Source organism: Cygnus atratus, chromosome 8 (genome assembly GCF_013377495.2).
Source record: "Cygnus atratus isolate AKBS03 ecotype Queensland, Australia chromosome 8, CAtr_DNAZoo_HiC_assembly, whole genome shotgun sequence".
NCBI classification, from domain to species: domain Eukaryota; kingdom Metazoa; phylum Chordata; class Aves; order Anseriformes; family Anatidae; genus Cygnus; species Cygnus atratus.
In genome coordinates, this window is record NC_066369.1 from 12,554,339 (window position 1) to 12,580,219 (window position 25,881).

The 25,881-nt window shown below is 43.4% G+C and overlaps 1 protein-coding gene across 17 annotated transcripts in view; it reads right to left on the reverse strand.

Annotated features, from left to right (window-relative positions):
• Window positions 1-25,881, reverse strand: part of RABGAP1L (RAB GTPase activating protein 1 like) — a 248,469-nt gene that overhangs the window by 19,875 nt on the left and 202,713 nt on the right. The window contains exon 1 of one of the 17 annotated variants that reach the window (XM_035537627.2): window positions 12,540-12,650. The exons of the other annotated variants lie outside the window; for them this stretch is intronic. Within the exon in view, the coding sequence (XP_035393520.1) occupies window positions 12,540-12,650 (111 nt within the window). Of the gene's footprint in view, window positions 1-12,539; window positions 12,651-25,881 lie in introns of those variants that run through there. 17 annotated transcript variants of the gene reach the window in all.

Below are 25,881 nucleotides of genomic sequence, written 5' to 3' on the forward strand. Positions count from 1 at the left end.
GCATCACTGCCAGGACCCTGACATCCCCATTCTAAAACACAACCACAAATCTCATTGAATGTTGTATAACCCCTGGGTTTAGGGCAACACGGGCAAAAAGTTTTTGTGAAGAAGCCTCTTATCATCTGATTCTAGCATTATCCTCATTGCAGCCTGGCTTTGGGGAAATTTGCAGCACAAAACCTGCGGTTCTATCGCAGTGGATAAAGGTGGGTCCGCACTGCTGTTACTCTGCTCACGCTCACGCGTTGCCTGCAGCACGGTAAGAGCCCTGAATGTCAGATGCTATTTTACCATCTACAGAGACAGGAAGGAGATGTTGCCTGGAATTCCTTGGAAAGGTCCACTGTGCTGGAGAGATCGTCTGCTTAGCGTGCTTAGCGTCTGGCTGCCTGCTGCAGAGCAGCATCTCTCGCTACCCTGTAGCTGTAAAAAAGAACTTACAGGGATGCTCTTTTCATATCAGCAAAGCAGCTTGCTCCAAAACAGCACACCTAAGTGTGCCTTCATTGCAGGGAAGGGCGGGTTATTCCTTCTGTACACCACCTCCTTGGCAGTTTTGTAGGTGTAAGACCTCCTGAAGAGAGGCTTCAGGATAACACAAATCCAGGCTGAATGCTGGCTGGGGGCAAAGCAAATCAGCTTTGCTTTGAAATTTTATTTTTATTTAACTCTTTCACATCACCCCATTATTAAAATATCTCAATTGCAGCTGAGACACCCATAGAAATTTATAAAAAGAGGAAAGGCAGGTTGCAAACTTACAGTGTACCCGCACAATTTGCTGTGATTCAAAATGGCAGTAGCCACGATCAGCAACACTGGATGATTTCCAAAAGCAGATCCTTTTGTCAGCCTTTAGTCTCTAGCATATTTCCATTCATCTAAACCTGCTGAACCTGGCATAACACATTATTCTGCCACGGCCCTTCTGTTTACAGATCTGCTTAGTTAGGCTCAGTTAACAGTATAGTGAACTTAGTTAAGAGTTAGCTGAGCCCGAAAGATATTCGGTAAGCTTCTTTATACAGCAATCCACCAGCAACACAGGGAAAGAGAACAAGAAATTCAGATTCCCCAAGCTGTGGCTCTGAACTCTGGAGCGTACTTTTGCACTCATTGCAGTACTTGTGTTTTGGAGGCACATATATGGACTGCAGGGGAATCTGCATTTAAAAAAAAAAAAAAAGGCTCAAGAAAGGCATGTTCTGCCTTGTGGCAGAGACTCTTCAAAATATCCACCTTCAGATTCCCAAATTGGTTTTCAGCATTTAAAAATTTGTTTGCACTTTGAGTTATGGAGGGTTTATTATCCACTTCAACACTATGTTTTAGCAAAAACAAAACAACAACAAAAAAACCACACCCAACGTCCTGCGTGGCTTAAAAGCAGCGCTTAGAAATGACTGATTATTTTATATACTTGCAACGGATGTCTAGCTGCTCACAGACAAAAACTGCTTCCTCTCATACAGATAAGGGCTTTAGTACTGAGATGCACACCGTGAAAGGAAACAGCTACACCCACTTTGTCAGCAAGCAGCCATTTTGCATTTAAACAGGCTGCCCAGGGAGGTGGTGGAGTCACCATCCCTGGAGGTCTTTAAAAGACGTTTAGATGTAGAGCTTAGCGATATGGTTTAGTGGAGTACTTAGTGTTAGGTCGGAGGTTGGACTCGATGATCTTGAGGTCTCTTCCAACCTAGAAATCTGTGTCTGTGTCTGTTCCCTTTCCAGCCCTGTCTGTAGGATCCTGACGCTAACACAGATCTATCCACTGGCACACTTACGGGAAACTGCCAATGCGAGACTAGCAACTGATCAGTAACCAGGTAAAAAATACTGATACTATCAAGGCTGTAAAGCCTGTCCCATTGAACAGATTTAGCCCACAGAACCAACAGCTTGCAGCTAACAAGCCTTCAGCTGAATGCACCCGAAGCCTGCCACGAGGCTGATGCAACCACCTGTCCGTAGGACACTGCTGAATTATCGCATCCCATCTTGTCTCCTGTCACACTGCCTGCACAGCACAGGGCTGATCGTTTAAAAAAAAGAAAAAAAAGAAAAAAAAGTCTTCTTCCTGAGCTGGAGGATCGCAAGTATAAGCCATACATCCAAGTTAGCTCTGCTCATCAGTGGGGAACCTGCTGGTGCTCTCTGAGCATGCATTCTTTTTGTTAATGTTGTTTTACATCAATCACTCTGCATCACAATATTAAGAAAATCTTACTGGTGTCACACTTAAATTTGCAAGTGTCCTTAAAATTGCAGTCAGATTTCTCTGATGTGTGGTGAGGTCCTTGATGCTAAAAACACCTTTCATTACTTTTATGAATAATTCAAGCCCCCAGGTTATTAAGAGCAATTATTTTCTAGTGCATTACTTCACTAGCAGAAAATATGTACCTCTTCTTTATTACAGCTGAATCATTATACACTTACATTCAGGGCTCCGCAGTCATTTCTGTTACATCAAATACTCTTACCTCCATTTCAGTAATTAACACAACTTTTACCACATCTTCTCAAAAGCCATGCCTTCCTTCTACTTGCCCAACCCCATAAAAAAACACTGCTAAAAGCCTTAAAATAAAAACCTAATTGTTTAAAACAGCACAATAAATGAAGGCATTTTGAAAACACAAGTGAGACACTGTCCAGTTTCCCAGGTATCAGGAACGCTCACTGAGGTAGCATTTTAGTCTGATAAGTAATGCTTGCCCCGCTCTGATAGCTTTACAATCCTTCATCTGCCGAGGTTTCCTCCATGTCTTTAATGAGGGTTTTTGCCGTATTTTTACATATTTTTCAGCCTATGTGGGACCTGCAAAGCCTCTTGTCACAGAGTTGGCAGGTCACTTGAGGAAGGCCAGGCTCGGAGAGTCTGACAGCATCAGCTGCCCGGTGACAGGGTGTGAGTGCTGCCGGAGAAGGGAGCGCACAGCACCGCTGCTCACCGGCCCCTAGAGAGACAAGGCGGGCGTACTGAGTGGCCAACACAACCTATAAACCCCCTACACAGAAGGCTTGCTCTTACCCATTACGACTACCTGAGACACTGCCAGGTTAACCCACTGCTGATGAACCAGGACTTGCCACCTCGCCATCCAGCAGGTGGAAGCCCAGCAGCATCTCGGCACTGGCAGCAGCAGGAGGCGTGCGTCAGGCAGGAGGGGCTGAAGGCCACACATGGCCACGATGCCAAGGCCAGCTGGAAACCCAGGCTGCTGCCGCCACTCAGGAAAGGACTCTACAAAAGAAAAGGCTCATACAAAGGGAAAACCACCACTTTTTGTGGAAAAGGCCAGATAACATTAGCAGCAACATCTAACTCCCACCTTTTTCACCCTCTGGTGCCAACCCCACCTCAGCAGCACAGCCCCATTTTCTTTCCGAGCTCTCTGTCACAGGCCTGCCTCTTCTATCTCCCCTTCCTCTTGGCAGGAAAAGACCCAGACACCCAGCTGGTGGGTAACGAAACTCCGTGCTGCCTCAACAGCTCTGACAGCTCAGCCTGAACCTGGACCATCTGCGTGTGCTTGGTGTTGCCTACACGCTCTTGTGGCACCTGGGGTAAAGGCTGAACAAACTCCCTGGTGCTGCAACTTGCATTACCTCATGACTCAGCAGTGACTGCCAGAACCACAACGCTTTGTGCATATGCTGAACTCTGCCTTCACTTACCTAATATGCTACTCTGAAATTAAACCACTGGGATTTCTCTTAGCACAAAAGACAAGCCTACAGCTTTACAACAGCATGACCAGCATAACCAGCACTCCACGTCTTTTTTTTTTTTATGCTAAGTTCACGTTGACACAGCTAGGAGGAAGCAGAAAAACAAAGATGTGCATACTGAACGGTGCATGAAAGCACAAACAACGGGGTAAGAGATACTGGAACATACATCCAGAGACAAGGTTGGGAGTTAAATGTGTCAAATTCTTCTGAGAACAGGGTTCAAAGAGTGACAACAGTTGTAGATAACGAAGACAGAATATTTTAACTAATACATTTGCCTGTATGAACATTTTATTCATCTTCTAATACTTAAGAAATTAGGCTTTTATAAAGAGATGAATTTCCTTTTTATCTAGTTTTAGCACTCCTTTCAAATTGGATGAACCTCATGGAGATATTAGCAGAAAATGGATAAATGTGTACTCTGCATCTCTTATGACTGCACACACAGGTTTGGGTTTTGTATATGGCTTTAACTAAGCTGTAATGTATTACATTAATGGCAACCTACAGAAGAGAGAAGTGAGGTAAGAAAGCTGGAGGGCTCAACTTCAGGAGCTTCAAACCTCTATTCTGACTTCACTTTCTCATCTCGTGACAACTCCTGTATCTAACAGATTTGAAGGGGCCGTATTGATCTTACCTGTCCTATCTCACCTGTGGGAAGAGCAGCAAGTTGCATGCTGCCTCCCATAGGACTTCTGATAAGCTGTTACTTTATTTAATTTCTGTATTTCAATTATGAAATGTGGCCTAGTACAGCAAAGTAGCTCGCCACCTACACTTCTTTAGTTGCAAACATTCATACTGATACCCAACACATTCAAGGTCAATGAACCTAAAGGCTTAGTGAACCGATCACGTCTGGAAACTTATCTCACACTACTTCTCCCAAATGTGCTTGTAACAGCAGTGGAGTTTCTAGAGTACCTAGGAAAGCCTGTATCAATTTTCCTGGAATTATTTCTAAGAAGAAAATGATGAAGCTCAAAAATACTGAAATATCCCACTCCTGAATGCTTAATCAGAAAGATTGTTTGATTCAATCTTTCTTGATCCAATTACTATATGAGGACAGCAAGAAGCACATTTAATCATGAAGAAAAGAAGACATAAATGGAAAATAATACAGGTTATTGAACAGGAACAAAGTTACTGACAAAAAAAGTTAAAAGCAGAAGATAAAAAGTTCCAAGTTCAGCCTAATGAAGGCCAATAAAGAATTTATTCTAGAGCATATTGGAAACAAGAGGATTCCTCTGCTTTTCATATACGTTAATATAGCTCGAAAATATTATGCAGAAGTCAGAAGTGTCCAGAAAATAGCTTTGCTGTGTTGGAAACCAGGCTGTACAGTTTCAGGCAGTGCAGAAGTATTGACAGAACAAGCAGATGATGTCTCTGGCCCACTGATGTTCGTTTTTAGTAAAGCCTTGAACACAGTAGATATTCACTTCGACTAAAAGAAAATTCTGTTATTACCAATATTTACAAGGCACAAATCAAATCACCTGGATCACTTCAGTTGGTTAGCTGAAACCCAGAAAACCACACACCCCAGCTCTGACAAGCTGATAAGGATCCAGCTGATAACTAGCACAGGAACGTGGCTGGTTCCACATCAATGATCAATGTGATTTTGTGAAGTGGAGATGCCGTTTTATTTTTTCCCTCTACTGAAAGTAACTTTACAGCTATAATGGGCTTTTCTAGCACCGGGTTCACTACCACATGACAGATTTAAAAAAAAAAAAAACACAACAGAAGGGTATATAATAGCATGAATTTAAAAGCTTAGGAGATGGGTCAAAACAAACAACAAAACACCACTACAAAGGCAATTGCTACTCAGTGACATTTTTCATGTTTGGTTAATGACATTCAAAAGGGTTTCTTCTGGGACTCATACAAGATCCGGTACTGTTAGATGTTACATCAGTGTCCTGGAAGCAAAAAACCCAATCCTGTTGACGAAATCTGCAGATGACACGTGGCTAGGAAGAACAGAAAAGAACACGAGGGAGGACCAGAAAACTGCAGGGATGTGTTTGAATTGCTGTCAAACAGCTCACTCCTGTGAAGCACTTCACTGTGCCGACCCCGGAGCAGCAGGCCTCCCCTCCAATCCTGGGGTGAGTCCCAGCAGAGCCCCCCTTGCACTGTACCACCCCACAAACCCTTCTGCTCTGTGAGACTAGGGGCAGGCAAACAGGAGGCACAGGCTGCAAGAACAGCCTGCCATCCACTGGGCAGGGCTGGGCTCCTCCTCCACTGCTCGATGACAAGCTGACCGAAATAATCCTTCAAAAAGTAACTTCTTTTTTATTATTATTTAATTGCAATGATTCCGTTTGTAACACTGCCCCAAAAGCTGGTGGTTCGGCACCTCTCAGGAAGCAATACAGCAGTGTGGGACTGTGACCAAAAACTAGGGTAAAGAGAAGGGTGGGAAATAATAAACCTTTTTTGCAACAAAGGAAATCTAATCTCACCCTCAGTGCAAGGCTGCAACAGAGGCCAGTGGGAACCCTATGGTACACAAGGACAGGAAAAATGAAATAACCAGGAAAAAAGTTTTAACCCTAAATCACCACTGAGGCCAACACTACATCTGGTTTTTGTGATATGCACTTGGGGGGAAAAAAAAAAAGCACAAAGAGGATGCAGAGCGAAGCCACCAAGCTGCTGTGTGCACTTGGTAAACGCCCCACAGCAGGAGGGGCAGGAGCTCGAGCCCCTCAGACTGTAAAGAGGGCAGAGAGCTGAGCTGGTCGCAGCAGGTAAGTACCTTCGTAGGGATAAAATACAGAATAGTACAGGAAGCCGTATTCTGACACAAAAACACATGCCAGAGCCCAGATAGGAAGCTGAAACCTGAATACATCTAAATGAGGAACATAATTTTCAATGGGGAGAGATTAACAGACTACCATGAAAATGATACCTTTCATACCTCCTGTTACTTTCATACCTCCTGTTACACTCAAACGAGCTAGATGTTTTTCCAGATGAGGTACTTTACTCACATTTTAATGCTTTTGGGTTTAAGAGTGTTATTGGAATGGAACTGGATGAAAGAGACGAAGCTTAGATGATCCAAGGATGAAGACCAGTCTAGCCTTGACCTCTGTGAAGCAGCGGGCAGGATGAACCACCCCTCTCATTTACTCGCAATCGAACCTCAGTGACAACCAAGGGCTACTCAACGACGCTGCAAGACACGGGTTGTACCACAGAGCGCCAAGCAGAAAGAGGAAACCCTCAGAGGAACAAGCAGGGACCCAAGGGAGCTGCCAGCCGGTGGCGCAGTGGGGAGCTGGCTGCTTTCTGCCCCCACACCGAGGGCTGCGGCTTCGCCTCTGACCACTTTCGCCCTGCAGCAGTAACACACAGCTGCCAAGACATTTCAGCGCCATAAGCTGGAGGTCCAGGACAGCAGAAAGCAAATGGGATGCAATGTAAAAACAAGCAACCCGAGGTATTTCAGTACCAATTATTCATTTTCATGTTTAATGAGTGAAGAAGGTCAGCTAGGCAGGAAGAAGAGTCAAACTACATGCCAGCTACACAGTACCATGCCATAAAACATACGCTTCTCCACTGTTTATAAGATGCACATTTGGGGCTGGATTTATGTACATTAAACAAGCACTTTGAGTGTTACCAGACAAGCACCTGCTCCATAATTAAGTCTGTGTTATTAGCAGCAGAAAGGACCAGGAGCATCCCCATTGCGGGGAGGTTAACGCCTCTCTGGCCTAAAAGGATTTCGCATGGCCACGGAGGTACAGGTGTTTCACGCTGTTGCTGTGGAAGCTGTGCCAGTTTTCCTAATTATGCTGAAATTTTAAAGTTTAAAACACAGGAAACCCGAGGAAATAAGGCATTTTATTTTAAATGTGCTTAGTTTTAGCATCCAAAGGCGTCAATCAAGTCTTGATGAGGAAAAAAAAATTGTTACCCAACTAACATTCATTAGTCAGACTGTCAAATCTGAAGCAAGAGTTACCAAGCAAACCACAGGCTGACACTACAGCCCATTTAATTAGCTTCACACAAGCAGTTTCTTTACCTGTTTCAAATCCTGATGAGCTTCAGGGGAAGAAGATAACATTGGAGAGCTGACTCCTTAGAGCATAATAAGTTGTATGTATTATTTCATAAATAAAAATTCAGATCATATCCGTTGTCTTTATTACTTCACATAAACAAGCTTCATTTGACTTTTGGGGAGACTGAAGATTTGTACTGGTAAAAGAAACTGCAGCAAAGATATCGAAACCACAAGGATGACATGTTATGAGTGAAACACACAAAAGTTTTAAAAATCCAGATTCTTAAAGGAAACATAGCCGAGTGCTGCTATCATAGAGGACAAGGGACTTGAATTATCAATGGAAGGGAAAGACAAAAATGATTAGATGTTTCTTTTTTTTTTCTGGGATTATCTGTTTAAAACAAACTATTATTGTATTCCTTATTTATTACACATGTATATAAGAAAAATTATGCTTCTCCAAAGACAAGGTGAGAGGATTAGGGCAGAATCTGACCCTGCCCTATGGAGGAGCAGGGGCAGAGATGAGAGCTCCTAGAGAGCTCCTGAGAGCTGGATCCCTGCTTCTTTTGGGAAGGGAAAAGAAAAGGGAAGAATAATGGTAAGGGCACAGATGAGGATTAAATCTGCTGAAAAGAGCCAATCCTAATAACAGTGACCACCCAAACTCTTTTTCTTCTTTTGGCAGCAGCAACAGCAGCAAGCTGGGGATAATACCACCCACAGAAACGTGGTTCTCATGTGCTGGCAGCTCCTCCTAACTGCAAGACCCCACAGGAGATGACAGAACTACAAACTCACAGAAAAACGGAGAAGGGAAACGGAAGGGCTTTCCACTGGGCACACAGTCCAGCCTCCCGCTTAGGCAGGACTAGCTTGAATTATTGAAAGCTTCTAGCATGAGCTCAATTATTGAGTCTCCAAGGATGGGGATGCTGGGGGCTCCCCCAGCAGAATTGCTTTCCCTTATATTAAACCAGAATTTGCTTTGCTGCCAATCATGCACAATGAAAATGCAAGAGGAATGGTCATCTCTGAGAAGAGTCTGTCTCCATCTTCTCCACAATATCTTTCAGGTGGCAGAAGATGCCAGTTAAATCCCTTGTGAGCCTTCTGGTCCTTTGGTCTCTCATCACTCCCTCACGCAGGCCGCCCCCTGCCCTCTCTGTAGCCCCCTGCCGAACTCCCTCTGGCTGGGAATATCCCTTTTCTGCCGGCAGCTCTGTATGGGCTTCAGTACTTGAGACGCACCCTCAAGGTTCTGCCACCTGAAAACCGAGTTTCTGCCAGCTGAAAATGAGGGCTCATCCTCTGCCAGTGGCTAGGCCTGAAGATGTTAGACAGCATCAACCCCCAGCACTGACCCCATTGGCACCCCCCAAAACAATTTCTAGCCAGCTGCTGGTGGTCCGGCCACAGGCCCCTGCCCCCTGGGCATCGGCCAGGCCCCTCAGCTCTCCACCCGCTGCACAGCGAACCTGCCCGCTCTGACCTCCTCAGTTTGCCTCCGCAGCCTCTATGGGAAACAGAGACTGAGAAATCATTGTGGCAGGGTCTGCTGGTGTCTAACCACAAAGGATTTCTGTAAAATGCCTGATAATCCCCCTAAATAGAGGGGCAAGGCAGGCAGGCAAATGAGAATACAATGAAGCTTTCCAGACGAATGTCCTTCAACCCTGGATTAAGAGGATTATACCACTTAGCACAGCACATTTGTAACTCCTCGGATCCAAGTTTTCTGCAGATAAGTTGGGAATTTAAATTCCCTAGAGGAAAGCTACTCGGTTCTTGCACAAACTAACACAGCAGTCAACCTACATGCTTCTTTGCACTTCTGTGCAATGTAGTCTCAGAGTAACATAAAGAAATGTTGTTCCCTAAAGGATATAGCAAACTAAAGGAAAGATAACTCAGTCCCACGCTTACCTACACAATTTGTCTGATTCCCCATGCTTCCTTCTCACCATAGCCAGCTGCCCCTCCTGGAGACCATATTGTGATGGTTAACAGTGCAAACTCCTTTTGCACAGGTGCAAGTGATTACCTAAGACACAAACTGGCAGAGAAGCAAGACTACAGAGCAAAACCCCCAGGTGCCACAGTCACACTGCAACAGGACTAGTTTTGTTTTCACAAAGATATCTTACAAGATATCTTAAAGATATCTTACAGGACTGCTGTCACGCAGCTTTGCTTTGGGGCACATCTAACAAAACTTTACCTCAGATCATCTACCTTTATGGCATCCTCTATTTTAAATAATTTTTCATTATTCCCCCAAAACACTGAAATTGGATTAATACCACCCTGAGTTAATTGCCATTGAAGCACACAGCAAATACCTGCTGGTACTGTACAAGGTTTCTTACAGAGAGCAAATACTCCCACTAACTTGTCTGGTATTGATGTGCATGAAAGCAACACTAAAAGCACTGCTACATTTTCCACAGAAACGCTCCCATTTTCCATTTGGAAATACAACTGGAATCCTATTTTAACTTTTCTCTGCAGCCAGAAAAGCATACTAGAAACACCTTGAAAAATAGTGAAGCCTTGATTTTGCAAACAAACAGATGAATCCCCAATTACAAAAACACCTGTGACGGTAACAAACTCTCAAAATAAAGGAAAACTCTGCAGATTTGTTCTGCAGAACCTTACTTTACAGACGGTATGTACTTTGGTGTAATCTGGTAAAGCGACCAGGACAGTCAGTAGGATTTGCCCCAACATATCCCCACTGGCAGCTTGTCCCATGATTTAACGTAGCAACAGCGAACCGAAAGAAACTTTGAGTCATCCCATAGTAGCACAGGCTCCCACGCATCGTTTAATCCTATCACCATTTTGTTGAGCTTCATCTTAAACCTACTTAGATTGACTGCACCACTGTTAGCGTATTTTAAATATTTCAAAAATGATTTTAAAGAGCAGATATTTCCTATGTAAATCCTGATAAGAAAAAAAAAAAGACTTCACTTAGTGACTGGCAACATAACACACTGAAACATGTTAATGCTCCTTAATTCAGGGAAGCAGCAGAGCCGTTAAGAACACATTCTTACAGTCAAGTCAACCACTCGTATTTGATCAAAAACATTAATAATGATACTTTTCCCTCTCGCAATATTTCTGTTTGCTAGGAGGTAAGCAGATACTTCACTGAAAAATCATTAAAAAGAAAAGTTATTTCATCGCCTCTTCAGCAGGGCGGGCACCAGCCGGAGCTGTTACGTGGTGCTCCTGACCCAGGACAATCCACGCGCCCAGAGCCAGGTCCATAAGGCACCGTCCTTTGTTTCTGTTCCGAAGCCATACAGCACAGAGGCCACCACTGAACCCATTTAAGCAGCACTTTTCCGAGATCTAAATTATCAGGTAAGCCACCCGTGACGTGCTTTCTTACCACGTGGATTCACATCTAACCAACTAGGGTTGGCCCCAGAGCTCAGCAGCACGTCAGCTCACCCGGGAGACCCCAGCACAGCAGGCAGCTCCTGGTACGCTGGCTAAGTTAAAAGCTACGTGGAGCCTGGTCTCTAACCAAGGCACGTGGAAGCACACAGCTTTATCTGGATTGCCACGCTGATTAGCTACATACTGATTAGCCAACTGCTCCAGCATGCCTCATGCACGCTAGTCTGGGTGAGACAGCGAAGGGCATCTCAACCAAAGGGACTGGGCAAACCGTCGCTTAGGTGTGAGGGTCTGGGGGAGATGCAGAAGATGAGATCGTGCACAGGCAGAAAAACCCAAGCAGGAAATACACGCAGGGAGGTTTTACACAGTGTGGCAAGAAAGCAAAATGATTCTCTTCTGAGAGCACCTCCTTTGTTGCAGTTTAACGAACCACCTCGGGTTGCTTTAAGATGTACTTGTGCGTGGATACAAACACATTCACAGACCAAAATCTGCAAACACAAATGCTTAATTGGATTGCTAAATAATTAGCCTGATTTGTATTCACAGTGAAATTTGAACAGTATCTGCTTTCAAGCTAGGCTCAACATTTAGACATTCATATATTTTCAAAGTCTTCTTTCAACTCATTCTAGGTTGATTGACTCACACAGGGGCTCAGCTGTACGATTTGAGACCAAAGATGAATTTTGGCAACAAATTTTGGAGTCCAAACCAGCGACTTCAGTGCAGCTCCCTAGAAGAGCTAGGATCTCCGTGGGGGCAGAAGACGCTCACACTGCATGTAACTTACACAAATATGCTACTTATGGAAAAAGTAAGTGACAATTTGACTAAGAAGTTCCCACAGGTACTTAAGGTGATTTCAGAAGTTCATAGAAAGGTGTTAAATCATCCTCAGAGACTCAGTGACTGACAGTGACTTATATCACTGACCCCAGGTGCACACGGAGCACCTGGCCCAAACTGTTAACTGACGTGCTCAGACACAGGAAGAGTTTACAGCATTTAGTACCAATTCCACTGCTGGAAGAGTTCAGTTTATTTCAATATGATTTCCAAAATATTATTTCAATTATTTTGCTACTGAGCAGGTTGTCCTCTTCTAAACTTAGCAACCCAGAAAGATATTATTTAATAATCTTATCTCCACTGAAATAAAGGGTTAATTTTAATTCTGTTGATGAAGGTAAATTGCTGAAAAGGTAATAAAGAGAAAAAATAGATAAATAATAAACAGCTTTCAGCAGAAGAACTGAACCACTGTAAAGAGTATAACCTTAAGCACTACTGACAAAGGAGCAAGAGTAACACCTACCACAGATTTGGGTTTGCTGACTGCCACCAGATTGGCTAGAAAGTCTTCATCGCACAGCTGGCTAAAAACATGGGCATCGTAAGCCACCATTATGGAGATCTCTTCCATCATTTTCCCGGCAAGCTGCCGTTAGCAGCGAGAGCAGGTTCACGATCCAAGCCTGAACCTTGGCTCAGTTCTTTGTCAGTTGTTCACACCCACCTGAAGAAGCTAACGAGGAAGGAGTGTCACAACAGAAAATATGACCTAGCAAATCAGCTCCCACACAGGCTTTCCTCTCGAGGGTGCCTTTTATTATTACAGGAAGCACATATGAAACACCTGCTCATATTCTCAACAGCCCACTTGCTAAAAGCATCTCCTGAAGTTTGAAAAAATCCTGGCAAGTAGTTTAAGTTCCAGTATTAGGCTGCAGATGAAAAAGCAGTAGTCAAACCAGATCAGAATTAATCAAGAAATGATCCACCAGTGCTTGGCAGCAGAACTGGAATCCCTTCTGTTCTTCTCAAACTTGGTAACAATAGTTTTTTCTTTATACCTAGCTTTCCTCCAGAAAAAGCTGATATTCTTGTTCAGCAGAGGTTTGCTTCCCAGGGAGTTAGTTCTTTTGGCTTGTTTCTAAATTCACAGAGAACGGTGTTATGATGATTTCTTTCAAACATTCCCTGGAGATTTCCAGGAGTTTCTAAATCTCCCCTTTGAAACTCTTAAGAAACATTCACCTTCTCTTGTAGGCAGAGCTGAAAAGTGTTTTGTGCCACTTGGCTCCTTGCTTTTCGCAGGAAGATGATGGTCTCGAGTCACAACCCCCCCACAAAAGAGTCCTTCAGTTTCCATTCATAACACAGTAAAACAGTTGTGCAAAATGCAAATGAAAATCTGCCTTGAATAAGCTTGAACCTCCACAATTGAAATAAAACCAATTTATCCAATTGAAAATATTCACAGCAGAAGGTTTTTAACCTGAATCCAGGACCGCTTTGCTTTCAGTTAAGCAATATGCTATCTTGTCTCAGAGCCCTAAGCAGCAAAGTTGCCTTCCAAATTACTTCTGACTTGCCAGTTCACTTATTGTAACATCTGACACAGAGAAAAAGCTAGTGCGAGGAAAAAAATTGGAAAAATCTTTAAAAATCAATATTCTCAAAGCTACAAACGAAAATCTAGAAAATAATAAATAGTTTGAAAAAACAAAACATCCACAGAAGAAACTCCTCTCAGGGTGCTTTGGGAAAGTAAAACTTCTAACTAAGCCAGCACTTTTGCTTAGATTCTTCTGCTACATTCTCCTCTCTGGAAGCCTTTTGTTCTTCCTGGAAAAAAATACAAAAAGTTGTACCTGCTCGAGAAGCATAAATCACTTCAGATGCGCGTTAGTCCCAAAAAAGAGTATGTGCTGGGTGCTGCAAACCTGGTAGAAGTATCCAGTTCAACTTGCTGGTAGCAGATGTTTACGCTCTTGCTTTCCAGAGCAAGCAGGGTAAGACGCACCTCACTTTTCTCTTTTTCCTGTGCTCTTGAAGTATCCTTGTCAAAGATTACATGGATGTCTAAGTAGAACCAGGTGCTATTTGCATTTGAATAGGAAATTTGAGCAACAGCTGTAGCGTTCAGGATTAAAAACCCAACATGTATTTCACTTAAATAGGGGGAGAAATTACATGTTATTGCTAGGAAACAGGGAGAATTCTAATAGGCTTATAGCAAACAAAAATGCAGTACTTGAGGTTAAATCCTGGAGTCTAAAGCAGCTTCTGATCATGCTTAACCCTTGCAGGATGAAGAAAGGTATTTTTTCCTTGAAACGCCTCTGTAATTTTTTTAAAAAAATCTTTATCCTTCTTCAAAGGCTTACAGAGTTTTTCCAATTATTTCCCGCAGCAGGGATACTTCAGATTCAGATCCTGAAGCAACATCCAGCTCAGAGGTTTGCTCTTTGCATCACCTATAAAAAAAAATCATACCTGATATGCTAAAATCTGGTCACGTTTTCAGAAGTACTTGAAATGACCGTTTCCTCTTTGGCTTCATCACCTTGTGTTTTGTGTTTTTTTTGTTGTTTTTGTAGAAGTTAGAAGCGTAATGCTCCAAGGCGCTGCTCCTCGGCTCGCCCAGGTAGGAGCACGGGTGCCTACGCGGCGCACTGACAAAGGCACCTGTTGTGAGAGGTAAAGAAAATAACTTCCCACAGTGCCCCCGCCCCGCTGGCAACCGCTCAGAGGCTCTGAGCAGGGCCTGAGATTACATTTGAATAGTCATGTATGCACAGGGGAGAGAGCGCGCAGTGTAACAACAAACACTGCCATGTTAATGAGGGACCAATTTAATTCTGCAATAAGGGCAGGAGGTGGGGAATGCAAATTATCAGACGTGCTCAGCAGCTGCAGCTACTCGGATCCCTCTGCTGATTTAGAGAACAGGCATTTTTATTTATAAGGAATTAAGAACCTGAATCTCTATTTCCTTTTTTCACCTTCATCGGAAGGGGTACGATGATTTAACAGAGCTCAATCTACAGCCTTCTAATGTACCATTGCCTGAGTAATTCTTCACACATATCTCCTTAACAGAGGGCTGACAATTTTGGCATGATCTAACTAGCAATCACAGGAACTAACAACTGATTTTGGATGTTGGCTAATGCGTATCTTCACTTTAAAAAGGATGTTTTTCAGCTGTTATTTCAAGCTAGGATGGCTGAGCTGCCTCCAGATGTCTGTGAACCTGCAGTTTGCATTCACGTTAACAGTCTGTGCTATGTACAACATGAAACAGAGCACAAAATTTTAATAAGTATTTCAAGCCGGTTAGACTAAAACTTGTGAGTTAAACTGGCGGAAGCAAACACTGGAAAGAAAAAGGCAGCAAGCACGGAGATACCCGTGACTACCTCCCCAGGCCACACCACGCATTCTTGCCAGAATTTCAATACAGTCTGCCCCCCACAAATATTTCGGACTACTGAACTGATGAATAATCTATCAAAAGACTGAAAAAACACATAGTGCAGCTTTGAATCGAACAGCACTTCTCTGTGTAACACCAGGTCTACCTTGCAGCTGCCTTCCCCAAGGAACAGGAGCACAGTCCCTTACACGACATATTTTGAAAGCATACCTCCGAAGCAGCAATTTTTGGAGAAACGGTTCACCCAAGCAGTCAGGATGACAGAGGAGAGCTCGCAGAAGGACAGGTGAGCTGCAGATAACCGTTAACTAATTAAGGTCAGTAGCCCTAATTACATTTGTTGGGATTTCTATGCTGGTGGATAACAGAGGTGAATGGAAAATTCCTGAATTGAGCAAACCAGCTAGCTTAGCAAAGCAAAACCTGCTCACTCCCAAGATAAATTCACTCTCACTCCACCCCCAGGAATGTCTTACTGCTAGCTGACAGGGATGGGATCTTCTGATAGACGGGAAAGCGTTACTTAGGTGAGGTATGTGCAGTTTCTGGCTAAGCATTCGTTCCTGCCGCTGTGCTTTTGAAATGTCACTTTCTGCCATTTGCTTTTCTTGTATTAATGACGCTGGGAAGTTTACAGCAGCCTTCAGATAAGGAAACATAACACTCTTTTCATAGCACTTGAAATGGCATTTGGCAGCATTCAGGGTAAGTTTACAGGGTGTTTTTTTCACCCAAATGAGAACGAATAATGATAGTATCAAGCTCTTTCAGTACCTCCCTTACCCAGTAGTGACCAGTAACAACTGTTTCCAACACAATCAGCAGTGAAAAAGACTTCATACAGAGTCAAACACTGTGAATCCCAAAATCAAGTCACCTTCTCTCCTCACCCAAGGAGGACCAGCTGACCATCGGAGCACAGCAAACACCCCAGCTTTTCAGCATGCATGTAAGTTACTCGCGGTCCCACCTGAAGCCCCCTTTGTCACGGCTGATGGAGCACAGGTCGCGTTGCTGCCCCCCACAAGTCTCTGCTGTGCCCATCTTGCAGCCAGATGAAACCTCTGTGTTGGGACACGAGGTGGGGGAGCGTCTACCTGACCTTTACAATGGTGGCAATCCCCTGGATTAAGCAGCAAAACCTTTACTATTGTGCTGTGTAGCCCTCAAGAATGCTACAATTTTATTAATAACTCTGTTCCGGTTTTAGACATCAGGAATACCTCTAGGGGTGCTTTTGGATTCAAAGTGAGCTCTGAATACTAAGCCATTGCTCACGGAGAATGCCCTGTGCCAGTTGATAAAAGCAGCCAGCAGGTTCAGGCTGATCAGGCTGGTTCAGCAATCGCATCTCCAAGTTTTATTTTTATTATTTAAAATGTCAAATAGCATGGCCTATTTTTTTTCCCAAATAAGTGGGTGTGTGCACCTGTGTTTCTCCTAAAATAATCCTCCCAATGTGTGGAAAAATCTGGGCTTGATGTGCTTTAGCATATGTACTTCCACGGGTAAACCCGCAGCATTCGCAGCCATGCCACATTCTTAGGATATGAAAGCGGGTAAAACTGTAACCTCATTTTCACAGATGAAAGCCCTCTGGAAGGAGTGAATATCCTCCCTCCAGCGGTGGCAGAGGTCAGCAGGGCTGCAGTTGCTGAGGCAGGGGCTTTTCCGCCCAGCCGGTGATGCTGCCGCGCACTCCCCCTCCGTGTAAACGTGTGGCCTGCTGCAGGAAAAGGGGCAAGGCCTTTGGTTCTTCATTTATGTTGCCAGCTCTGCCTTTTGCATTATTGACTGGGAGCACAGACAATGAAGAAGGCTGGTACCATCTCCCTCATCTGCTTCAGTCGTACAGGAAAGCAGTATCAGCTGCAAACTCACTGTAAAAGAGGCAGGAACCTTTACAAAATTAGGATTAAAATGAACGTAGCAGAAAATGCTCAGCTACCCTTCTTCCAGCCTTTCCCAGTCACCTGTGTGGCCCACAAAAAGCTAATCCTGCTCCCACCACAACAGCTGCTGCGTAGGGATTGTCTTCCCCGCAGCACCTAACTCATCCTCAAGGCTCGGGAAAAAAGTCCTAAAACTATCAGCCTCACCACCAAAATCACAACAGGCAGAATAACAAGCCAGCTGACAGCCCCCCAAGCTTCTGAAGGTCACTCCCTGTATTTTTAAAAGCATATTCTCAATTAATTCTGCGCTGTGTATTGGCTCCGCTTCTCAGAGCCTGTTCTTACTGCCTGCAATTTTAAAGGGTTCGTGTCAAGTCTGCATTTCAAGTTTGACATTTACACAAAACTACAGCTCAGACTACAGCTAAACAAGGGTGTGAAGCTGGCTAAAACAAACCCACCCATCTGATTTCTAAAAGTTATATGAACTTGAAAAAGATTAAAAAGCAGCATAACTGGATGCCAGACTACAGGTACACACTCGTTATTATTCAGCTCAGTCCATGACAGAATATTCTGCAGCCTTTTAAATTAACTTACGACTCTCTTTTGAATTTTAATTAAATTCACATTTTTAATTTCTGTTTCCATATTTCTTTTCCATACTGCCATTGTCACTTTTTAAGGGCACCAGAAGTGATTTCCTCTCTTCAGCTAAGTTTTCCTCAGATGTCAGCTATCTGGCAAAACCATCTCTCTTCGTGAACTTCCTTCTCATCTGCCAAAAGCTTGTACAGGAGTTGGGGTGACTTTTTGCTCGTGTTTTTCAGAGGCGAAGCCAGCACAGGGCTCCCACCCAGCCGAATTCCTCCTGCGGTTTATTGCGTGGCCCCACGAAGAGCTGCGGTGTCACGGGAGGTGGAGGCAGCGGGGCGCAGCACATGGAAGGTGCCAGACGTCCCCGAGCAGCTTTTGCTTCCAAGTAAAAGTCATGCTGAAGCTTACTGTAAGCTTTTTGGAAGTCCTTGGGTTTTGAGAAAACAGATTTTACAGCACATTCAGGGCATGCATTGAATGTAGAACCCAATATAACATAGTGAGGCTTACAACAGATAAGCATTAGTCCTTCCGAGCCATCCAATTATATTTGGAAAATAGGTGATTTTTTTTCTACTTGCAGAGGCAAGAGATGCTCCTAATGAGCTTCACGACGTGCAAACGGCCGCTCTGATCCTATGGCACTCCCAGTGGGGTCACACTGGTTTGCATCACAGATTTCCACACAGAAACCGTTCAGACAACAGAAATTCCTAACCCGACTTATGGCATAATTTCCCCCACAGCAGCACACATCCGCCACTTGTTTCATGTTTTGCCCCATCTCTTTGGGGAATTATTTTTTACCTCCTGCCAGCTCAGTGGCAGCGGGCACTCATAACCTACACAGGGAGGGAAGCTGGAGCAGGGCAGGAGTAGGGGAAGTCCCAGGGAACCTCACACATGATCCAGGCCAAGGCCAGCGTCTCCTGAATCTGTGCCCTCAGAGCCAAATAAATGCAAACAGGTCCCTCCAGCTGCCAAAGGGACAAAGATAAATAATCTGATAAACGTCTCTGGTACATCTTCTCTGGGGCTATTAATCCAAGAACTGAACAATGGCGTGTATGACATTTTGACCAGGCAAATGCCATTAAGAACTAAGTTCTGTAATAAACTGATCCCACACAGGAAATTTTATGTTAAAACTGTTGAATTTATCGCTACAACTAGTATTTCAAAGAAAAAAAATGGGATCAAGTATTTTTCAAGAAAATTAGCATAACAGTTGTAGAAGGAGTGCTTTGCACTTAAAATTACTTACTGGATTTCTGGACACATTTCAGTGTGGCCTGATTCTGGGATTTCACCCAAATAGCATGCAAGCCAATGCAAGCAGAGCCAATTTCATCAAGCAAAAAATTCATCCGGGTAAAATAACCAGTTGTTCATACAGGCAATAATCATACAATAAGTATAGATCTGTATTGCTATCTCCATCCATGGCCAACTGGCTTTCCATTTCAAGTAAATGATCGACATTAATTAATGTCTCATAGCATATTGAGAAGTGGTGTACATCACACGAAGAGACTCAAGGCTAAACCCCACTCCTGACTTTCTTTCTCCAGGTAGATACATACCCACAAATTTGTCTTTACCTCCCTAAGCAGGGATTAACAGTCTTTATCTACCTTCCGGTGGAAGATTAATAATGGCAAAATCCAGGAAAAGTGCAAAAGTACAGGTGATATTATCACTATTCTTGTTATTCTTGTTATTAATTTGTCTGTCGAGTTTTCTCCAGAGTGCTGTTGTTAAACGCCTTATGAACGAGCACACCACTGTGCTGCCCAGGGAGGTCTGACGCTGCAGGGCTGTGCAGTGCATGTTTCCCTGAATGCCATCTGATGAGCCCTGTATTACACAGGAGTTTAGTATCTTCAGTTATGGTCACTTTGCACCTGCCCTTTAGCCTGGGACAAGAAAAAAGGAGAAAGAACAGAAGACTGTGGAGCCAGGCGCATATGAGAAATTCTTGTAGTCCAAAAAATAATAATAATAAAAAAAAAGCAGGACCACAGTGCATCCTCCATCCATCACAACACTGGAGCTGGCTGGCACAAAACCACTATAACCCACCCTGCTCTGCAGTGGTTAGGCAGGGGCTGTGCTGGTACCTCTGTCTGAAGCCCCATGTAAAACCCCATGGTGAAGCCCCAGAAAGGTTTGTGGCCATCTTCTACCTGGAGCCCTGACGAAAGCTGAATGGAAAAGGTGAGACATTTTGATAGTAACGGTATATCCCCAAAACAAAAAATAAATCAGGAGTACGATTACTTAGAAGATGAGATAAAGAGTAATTAAGGCTGAAATTATGTGGATGAGCAGGAAATGGCACACGGTGTCAACTACGCCAGACTAAACCAGACAGACTAGTCCAAGTATCTTGGTGGTTGAGGTTTAGAAATCAGACAGCTTGACTGTGAGAGGCAGTCTAGACTGAGGAATGCTTGTAGACTGTGAAGTGGGATTATTTCATGCATTATACATTAAAAATATAAACTACTGCTGCTTTCCAGGAGAGCAGTGTGTCCCACTATGCTGGAGTTAAAGACGAAAATATTAGCTTGGAGGTCAAAGGATGAAATGTTGCGAAAAAAGTCCAGAAAACCATACTCGCTAGTACATATTCATACCAAAGATGAGTAAGAGGGGTCAGATATAGAAAGCATTTGACATGAGATCTGTTTGCTGGGAAAGAAGTCTCAGTGGTCCTCCAGAGGAGAAGATGGAGGGACTTGTACAGGTCGCATCCAGAGGAGGGAAGCAGCTCTGGACTGTGCAAGCTGATCAGCCATAGAAGATACCAGCACCATCCACTAATCTAAGCCTGGAATTACCCTTTGCTGCTAAATCCCTATTCATCATCACTTAGTACAGTGAAAGGGAAATTCTGTTCTCAGAAGACGATTTGGGAGACAAACTATTTCAGTGCTTAACTGTGCTGATCTAGTCTCCTACTGTGAAAATCTGCATCTGTGTTTAATGCCTCAAAATACCACAATGGGAAAAGCTTCTGTATTTATATATGATTTAAAGATTAACTTGTCTCAATTTGACTATTAATAAGCTTATTCGAAGAGCTCAAATGGTATGTGTGGAGGGGGGAGAGAAGGCAGGTTCTTACACACTTTACTGGAACAGCTCTCTGCATGATAATGAGGTATTTCAGCCAGCAGAGACCTGAAATATTTCAACATACCCTTCTTGCCTCCTCATTTGTCTTATTCCAAGTTTATCTTTTATTTAAACTTTGAACTACAGCTCTGGTATTATTGCTATTATTATACCTACACAACTAAAAGAAATGAGACACTCCCTAAAAAAAAATAAAGACAAGAATTGGTCCAGCTTAGCACAGATGTCCGCGGGGCAAGGGAACATTTTCTCTTTGTATCCCTGTGCGAAGGCTGCACACAACGTACTGCTCAAGCTGATGTTGGTATTTCTGCCATGAGTGCAAGGGCTGCGCTCCCTTGGAAGCTTGCTCAGTGTTGCTGTTGACTCCCCTCAACGTCCAAAAAAAAGAGCTATATTTAGAGAGAAAATTGAACCACAGCTTTCAACCCGTTCTTGATTTTCAACGTGCCTTGTATAGAGGGGAGGTGTTTAAGCATAATTCCTTCTGAAAGGAATCCAAGGGAAGTACATGGAATAAGTGAGAGGTAATTTCTGCTTGATTTGAAGGAAAAAACCCAAACCAACACAACAACACAAAAACAAAGGTTGCAATAAAATTTATGATGAGTTGCAAAAATAAGTTTTAAAAAAAGAGGTTTCTACTATAAATTTCCGTAATGCTTTTCCAAATTACACTTTTTATATGATCAGCATCATTGTTTTCGCTGTCTGTGAAAGTCAATCCCTAAGAAAAACAGAAAAAAGCCTAAAAATGGGAAAGTTGGTCATGTAGCCGTGAATAACTAAGAGAGATCATTCTTTGGCTCCTCTCACTTTCTGCTTCTCTCAGTTTTAATGTTGGTTATGATAAAGGGCAGCAGCTTCAGCCTGCCAACCACTGGTATTCACAAAGGATCCCTTCCATCAGATTTCAACTCTGGGTTTACAGTTCAAATGAATAGGGGGAAAATCAGCGTCTTCATTTGTTCACTCATTTGGAAACAACAAGAAAAAGCCCTAAGGTTCCTTCTTTGGCCTACAGCAATAGTGAATCATGCTATTTTATCCGATAGTGTAAACATGATGCTGACCTGAAAATAAGCCAATAAAAAAAAATAAGCTAATTAATAACTAACATAAAAAGAAAAGCTATATTGCTGTCTCCACATGGATACTACATGTAATGTAAATCCTAGTGACTTATGTAATGTTTTGAAAGGTTACAGATGTCCTAAGCTCCTCTTCTAATTACTCTGTAAAAGTAGTGATAGACTTGATCACCTTTTTCGATCACTTTCCTCAGCCCGAGTTGTTGATTTACTGGTATGTTACATTATTTTTTGCTTCTAGAGAAACACGTCACTGCAGAACTTTACAATAAGCTGGAGAACTACAGACTTAGCAACACTCCTGGCACTGGGAGAGTTGGCTGGGGACTGGCAACTGATTTAGCAGCACATGAACTGGTCCCCTCACGGTTTTAAGGTGAGTGACATGAACAAATCGCAACAGCAATTTTTGTGATACAGAGTATTCCTTTTGTTGCATAGTATTGACATTACTGAGATGGATGCTATCTCTGCTGAACCATGTTGGGAGAAAAATAAAAGAATAGTTTCATTATCCCCGTTTAGGACTATAAGATATATAAAGAAAGACAAGACACGTCTGAGTCAGATTTTTCTTGTCTCTCACAATGGAGTAAAACAGCACCAAAAGAAAAAGCTTACTGTGAGCTAAAGACTGAGCACCTTATCTTAGTATCTCCACACTTTTGGCCATCTGTCAGGAATGTATGACCTGAGCTTCCTTCGTCAGTATTGTTTGCATTCCTGTGCTCTTCTTGGATCTTTCAGAGTTGCAGGATTCCAGGTTACAGACAGCTGGCTGGGTGCAAGAACACTGCCGATACTGATCCTGTAGCCTTAGAGCAGCTACATCTCCTGCAACATCTCTCTTAGCCAGGTATACTTTATCCTTTCTCAGCACTGCAGATCACCCTGCATTTTGCCCTGACTTGAAAATTCAGGACTGAAATATGGGGGTATATATATTGGGGGTTTATAGTCCCTTCCAACCCAAGCCACTCTATGACTCTATGAAATATTAATTTGACACCCCGTGAATGTACAGAGCAAAAGCCAAGTCCACCAGGTAGGGAGAGCAATGACAAGAAGGGTAGGGATCCCCATCCACACTAGCCACTTGCCTCTTTCTGGGTATTAATCATGATCTTCCACTCCCTAAAACATCTGACATCTTCCTATATGAAAGATCCTTTTCTTTCTATCTTCATTTAATGAAATTAAGATCCATTAACTCAATCTTGCTAAAAGTACCTGAAACAAATTCTCAAGCCAGTAGAAGTTATTTTAGGGCATTTTGGATGGCTCTAAGCTTCCTCTGTTCTGCTCACAACTCAGCCTCAAGTACACCTGAGAAAAATACTTGACTGAGCCCACAGGAAACTTCAGGGCTCTAAGTGAATAATGGCATCAAGATGTACACACTAATGCAAATAGCACAACATGACATCCCAGTGATAAACATGTGTCATGAATGACAAAAAGATCAAGAGTTCCTTTAGAAAAGATCAGAATACAGCTAATACAAGAATGCCAAACCACTCCCAGAAATATTTTAGTTTTCCAAATGGGTAACTGAATGCTTAAAGCAAGTACGGCCAAAATTCAATCTGGACTTAAAACCTCAACTTCCTTATCTTACTTTGATGTAAAAAAAAAAAAAAAAAAAAAAAAAACTAGGCATTGTACACAACCCCTGTTCTGCTGGACTGCATGTACAAAACAAAGCATTCATGTGCTTGTCTTTGTTCTTCTCCAGAGAGGGTCAGGTAATGGATGGAAAACCAAAGCAGAAAAATGACTTTCTACCAAAAAGTCGGTGATGAAAACTACAACACAGACAGACAAAAAAGCTGTCAGTTGGTAGCAGCCAAGGCAGTAGGGAGAGGACCATAAGGCAACAGCTGTCAGAGAAGTGTAATCCAGACAATCAGCTCATTAATATCGTGTGTGCATGATGAAACAAAAAAGTAGAAAACATAAAAGGAAAAAAGGAAGAAAAAACATTTTGGTAGCTGTTTGTTCTAAATAAATCTCTACAGGATTCCTTCTCCTCTCTCTCAAGCTCTACAGCATGGAGTAAAGGTGCAAAATATTGGAGTTTGTGAGAATATCTGAACAGCTTTTCAAGCCCTTACTGAAAAGCGCAGCAGTTCTGTCACCAGTTATCCCTGGAGTTGAACGATCATGCTGGTGTGACCAATGCTACCATGACAAATAAAGCTGGACTCTGTTATTCTGTTATTTCACTTAACGCTTCCCTGGTTGTGAAAAGCCATGAAAACCAGTGGTGCTGACTTTAGCTTGGCAAGGAGATCCTCTGGGCAACATGGGATGCCGCACATAAACCATCTCTACCTTCCCCCAGTTCAGGAGCACGTCCAGAAAAAATGGCTTCGTTCCGCTTCTGCTCTCCTTTGTCCATCCAGGTGCAGCCACTGCAGACATGCTGCTGGTTTGTCTGTACAACAAATCCTCTAGCAGCAACCTGTTCCTCTAGCCGATACAACTGAAGGCAAACCTGTGCCCTGGCTGGTAGCCCAGCCGCACCCCACAAAAATGCAGCTCTTCCTGTGTAACTGCTTCTGCAGGAGGGCTATTCCCAGGTAGGGGATAACATCTTTTCACTCTTCACAGACCTACTTGGGCTACATGAAGCCTGCAACACAGATACAGCTGAAGTCAAAGCAGCCAGACATAAACCAAACATAAAAATGGCTTAAAGCTGCCTGGCCTTTTTTTTTTTTTTAATTGTTTTTAATCCATCAAGAACTGTTGGGACCAAACAGATTCACACCGAGTACAGCGGTCCATGGCCAGCTACGCCTCTAAAATATACCTCCAGCACCCTGGGGGCTGCTGCTGCAGCTTGGCAAATAGCATGAGGGTTTGCTCAGCTGCTGGCCAGGAAAAACAGCAGAAACAGGGCCGAGAGCGCTGCTCGAGAAAAGACAGGTGGATAGGCAAGGTACACTGCTGCGACTCGGAGGCCTTCAGCTCTGCTTCCGTGTTATGGAAGAAATCTGTTTAGCTGAATAAAGAGGTGAAGTGCACAAATAAAGCCATGGAGCCGAGGGCCAGCTGCAGACAAGCAGAGGCCTGCGGCCTAGTCAGTACTTTGGAGGTTGCCTGGCAACAGGCGGGCTGCTGCAGGCTGAAGCTGCAGGGAATTAGCAGGTTTACTGTCAATTTGTCTTCTGTGGGACCGGGGAGGTGTCCCCTGAAAGGCAGGGGGAGAAGAGCAATGCCTCGATAAGCTGACACGGCGGGCATCTTCTAAGGGTGCTTCCCGAGGGTGAGGGAGGCTGTAATTAAAGTGGCAAAGGGGCTTTGTCCTGCCTGTGTCCTGCTAAACTCCAAAGCACACCTGGCATGTTAATAATTCAGCCTTGATTAAAATGATGTCCATTCCAGTCACCTCACAGGTTAATTACTTGTTAACAATCTTAAATAGCTCAAACCCAATCATATCAGACTACCCTTGCTATGTAAGTGACAGTTGACTGTACACTGCATTTTCAGAATTATCTAACACATTTCCCCATTAATTCAGCTCTGGGTTATCTTGATGCCATCTCAGCATTCACTTAAGGAATTTGCTCCCTGTGAATCTTTCAAGTAACTGAATCTCAGCTTTACAGACCCACTTATTCTGGCCAAATAATTCTTCAAAATCATGTTGCTTCTCCAGCCTTCTGCAACAACCCCATGCGGCCACCGAGGATCATTACACAG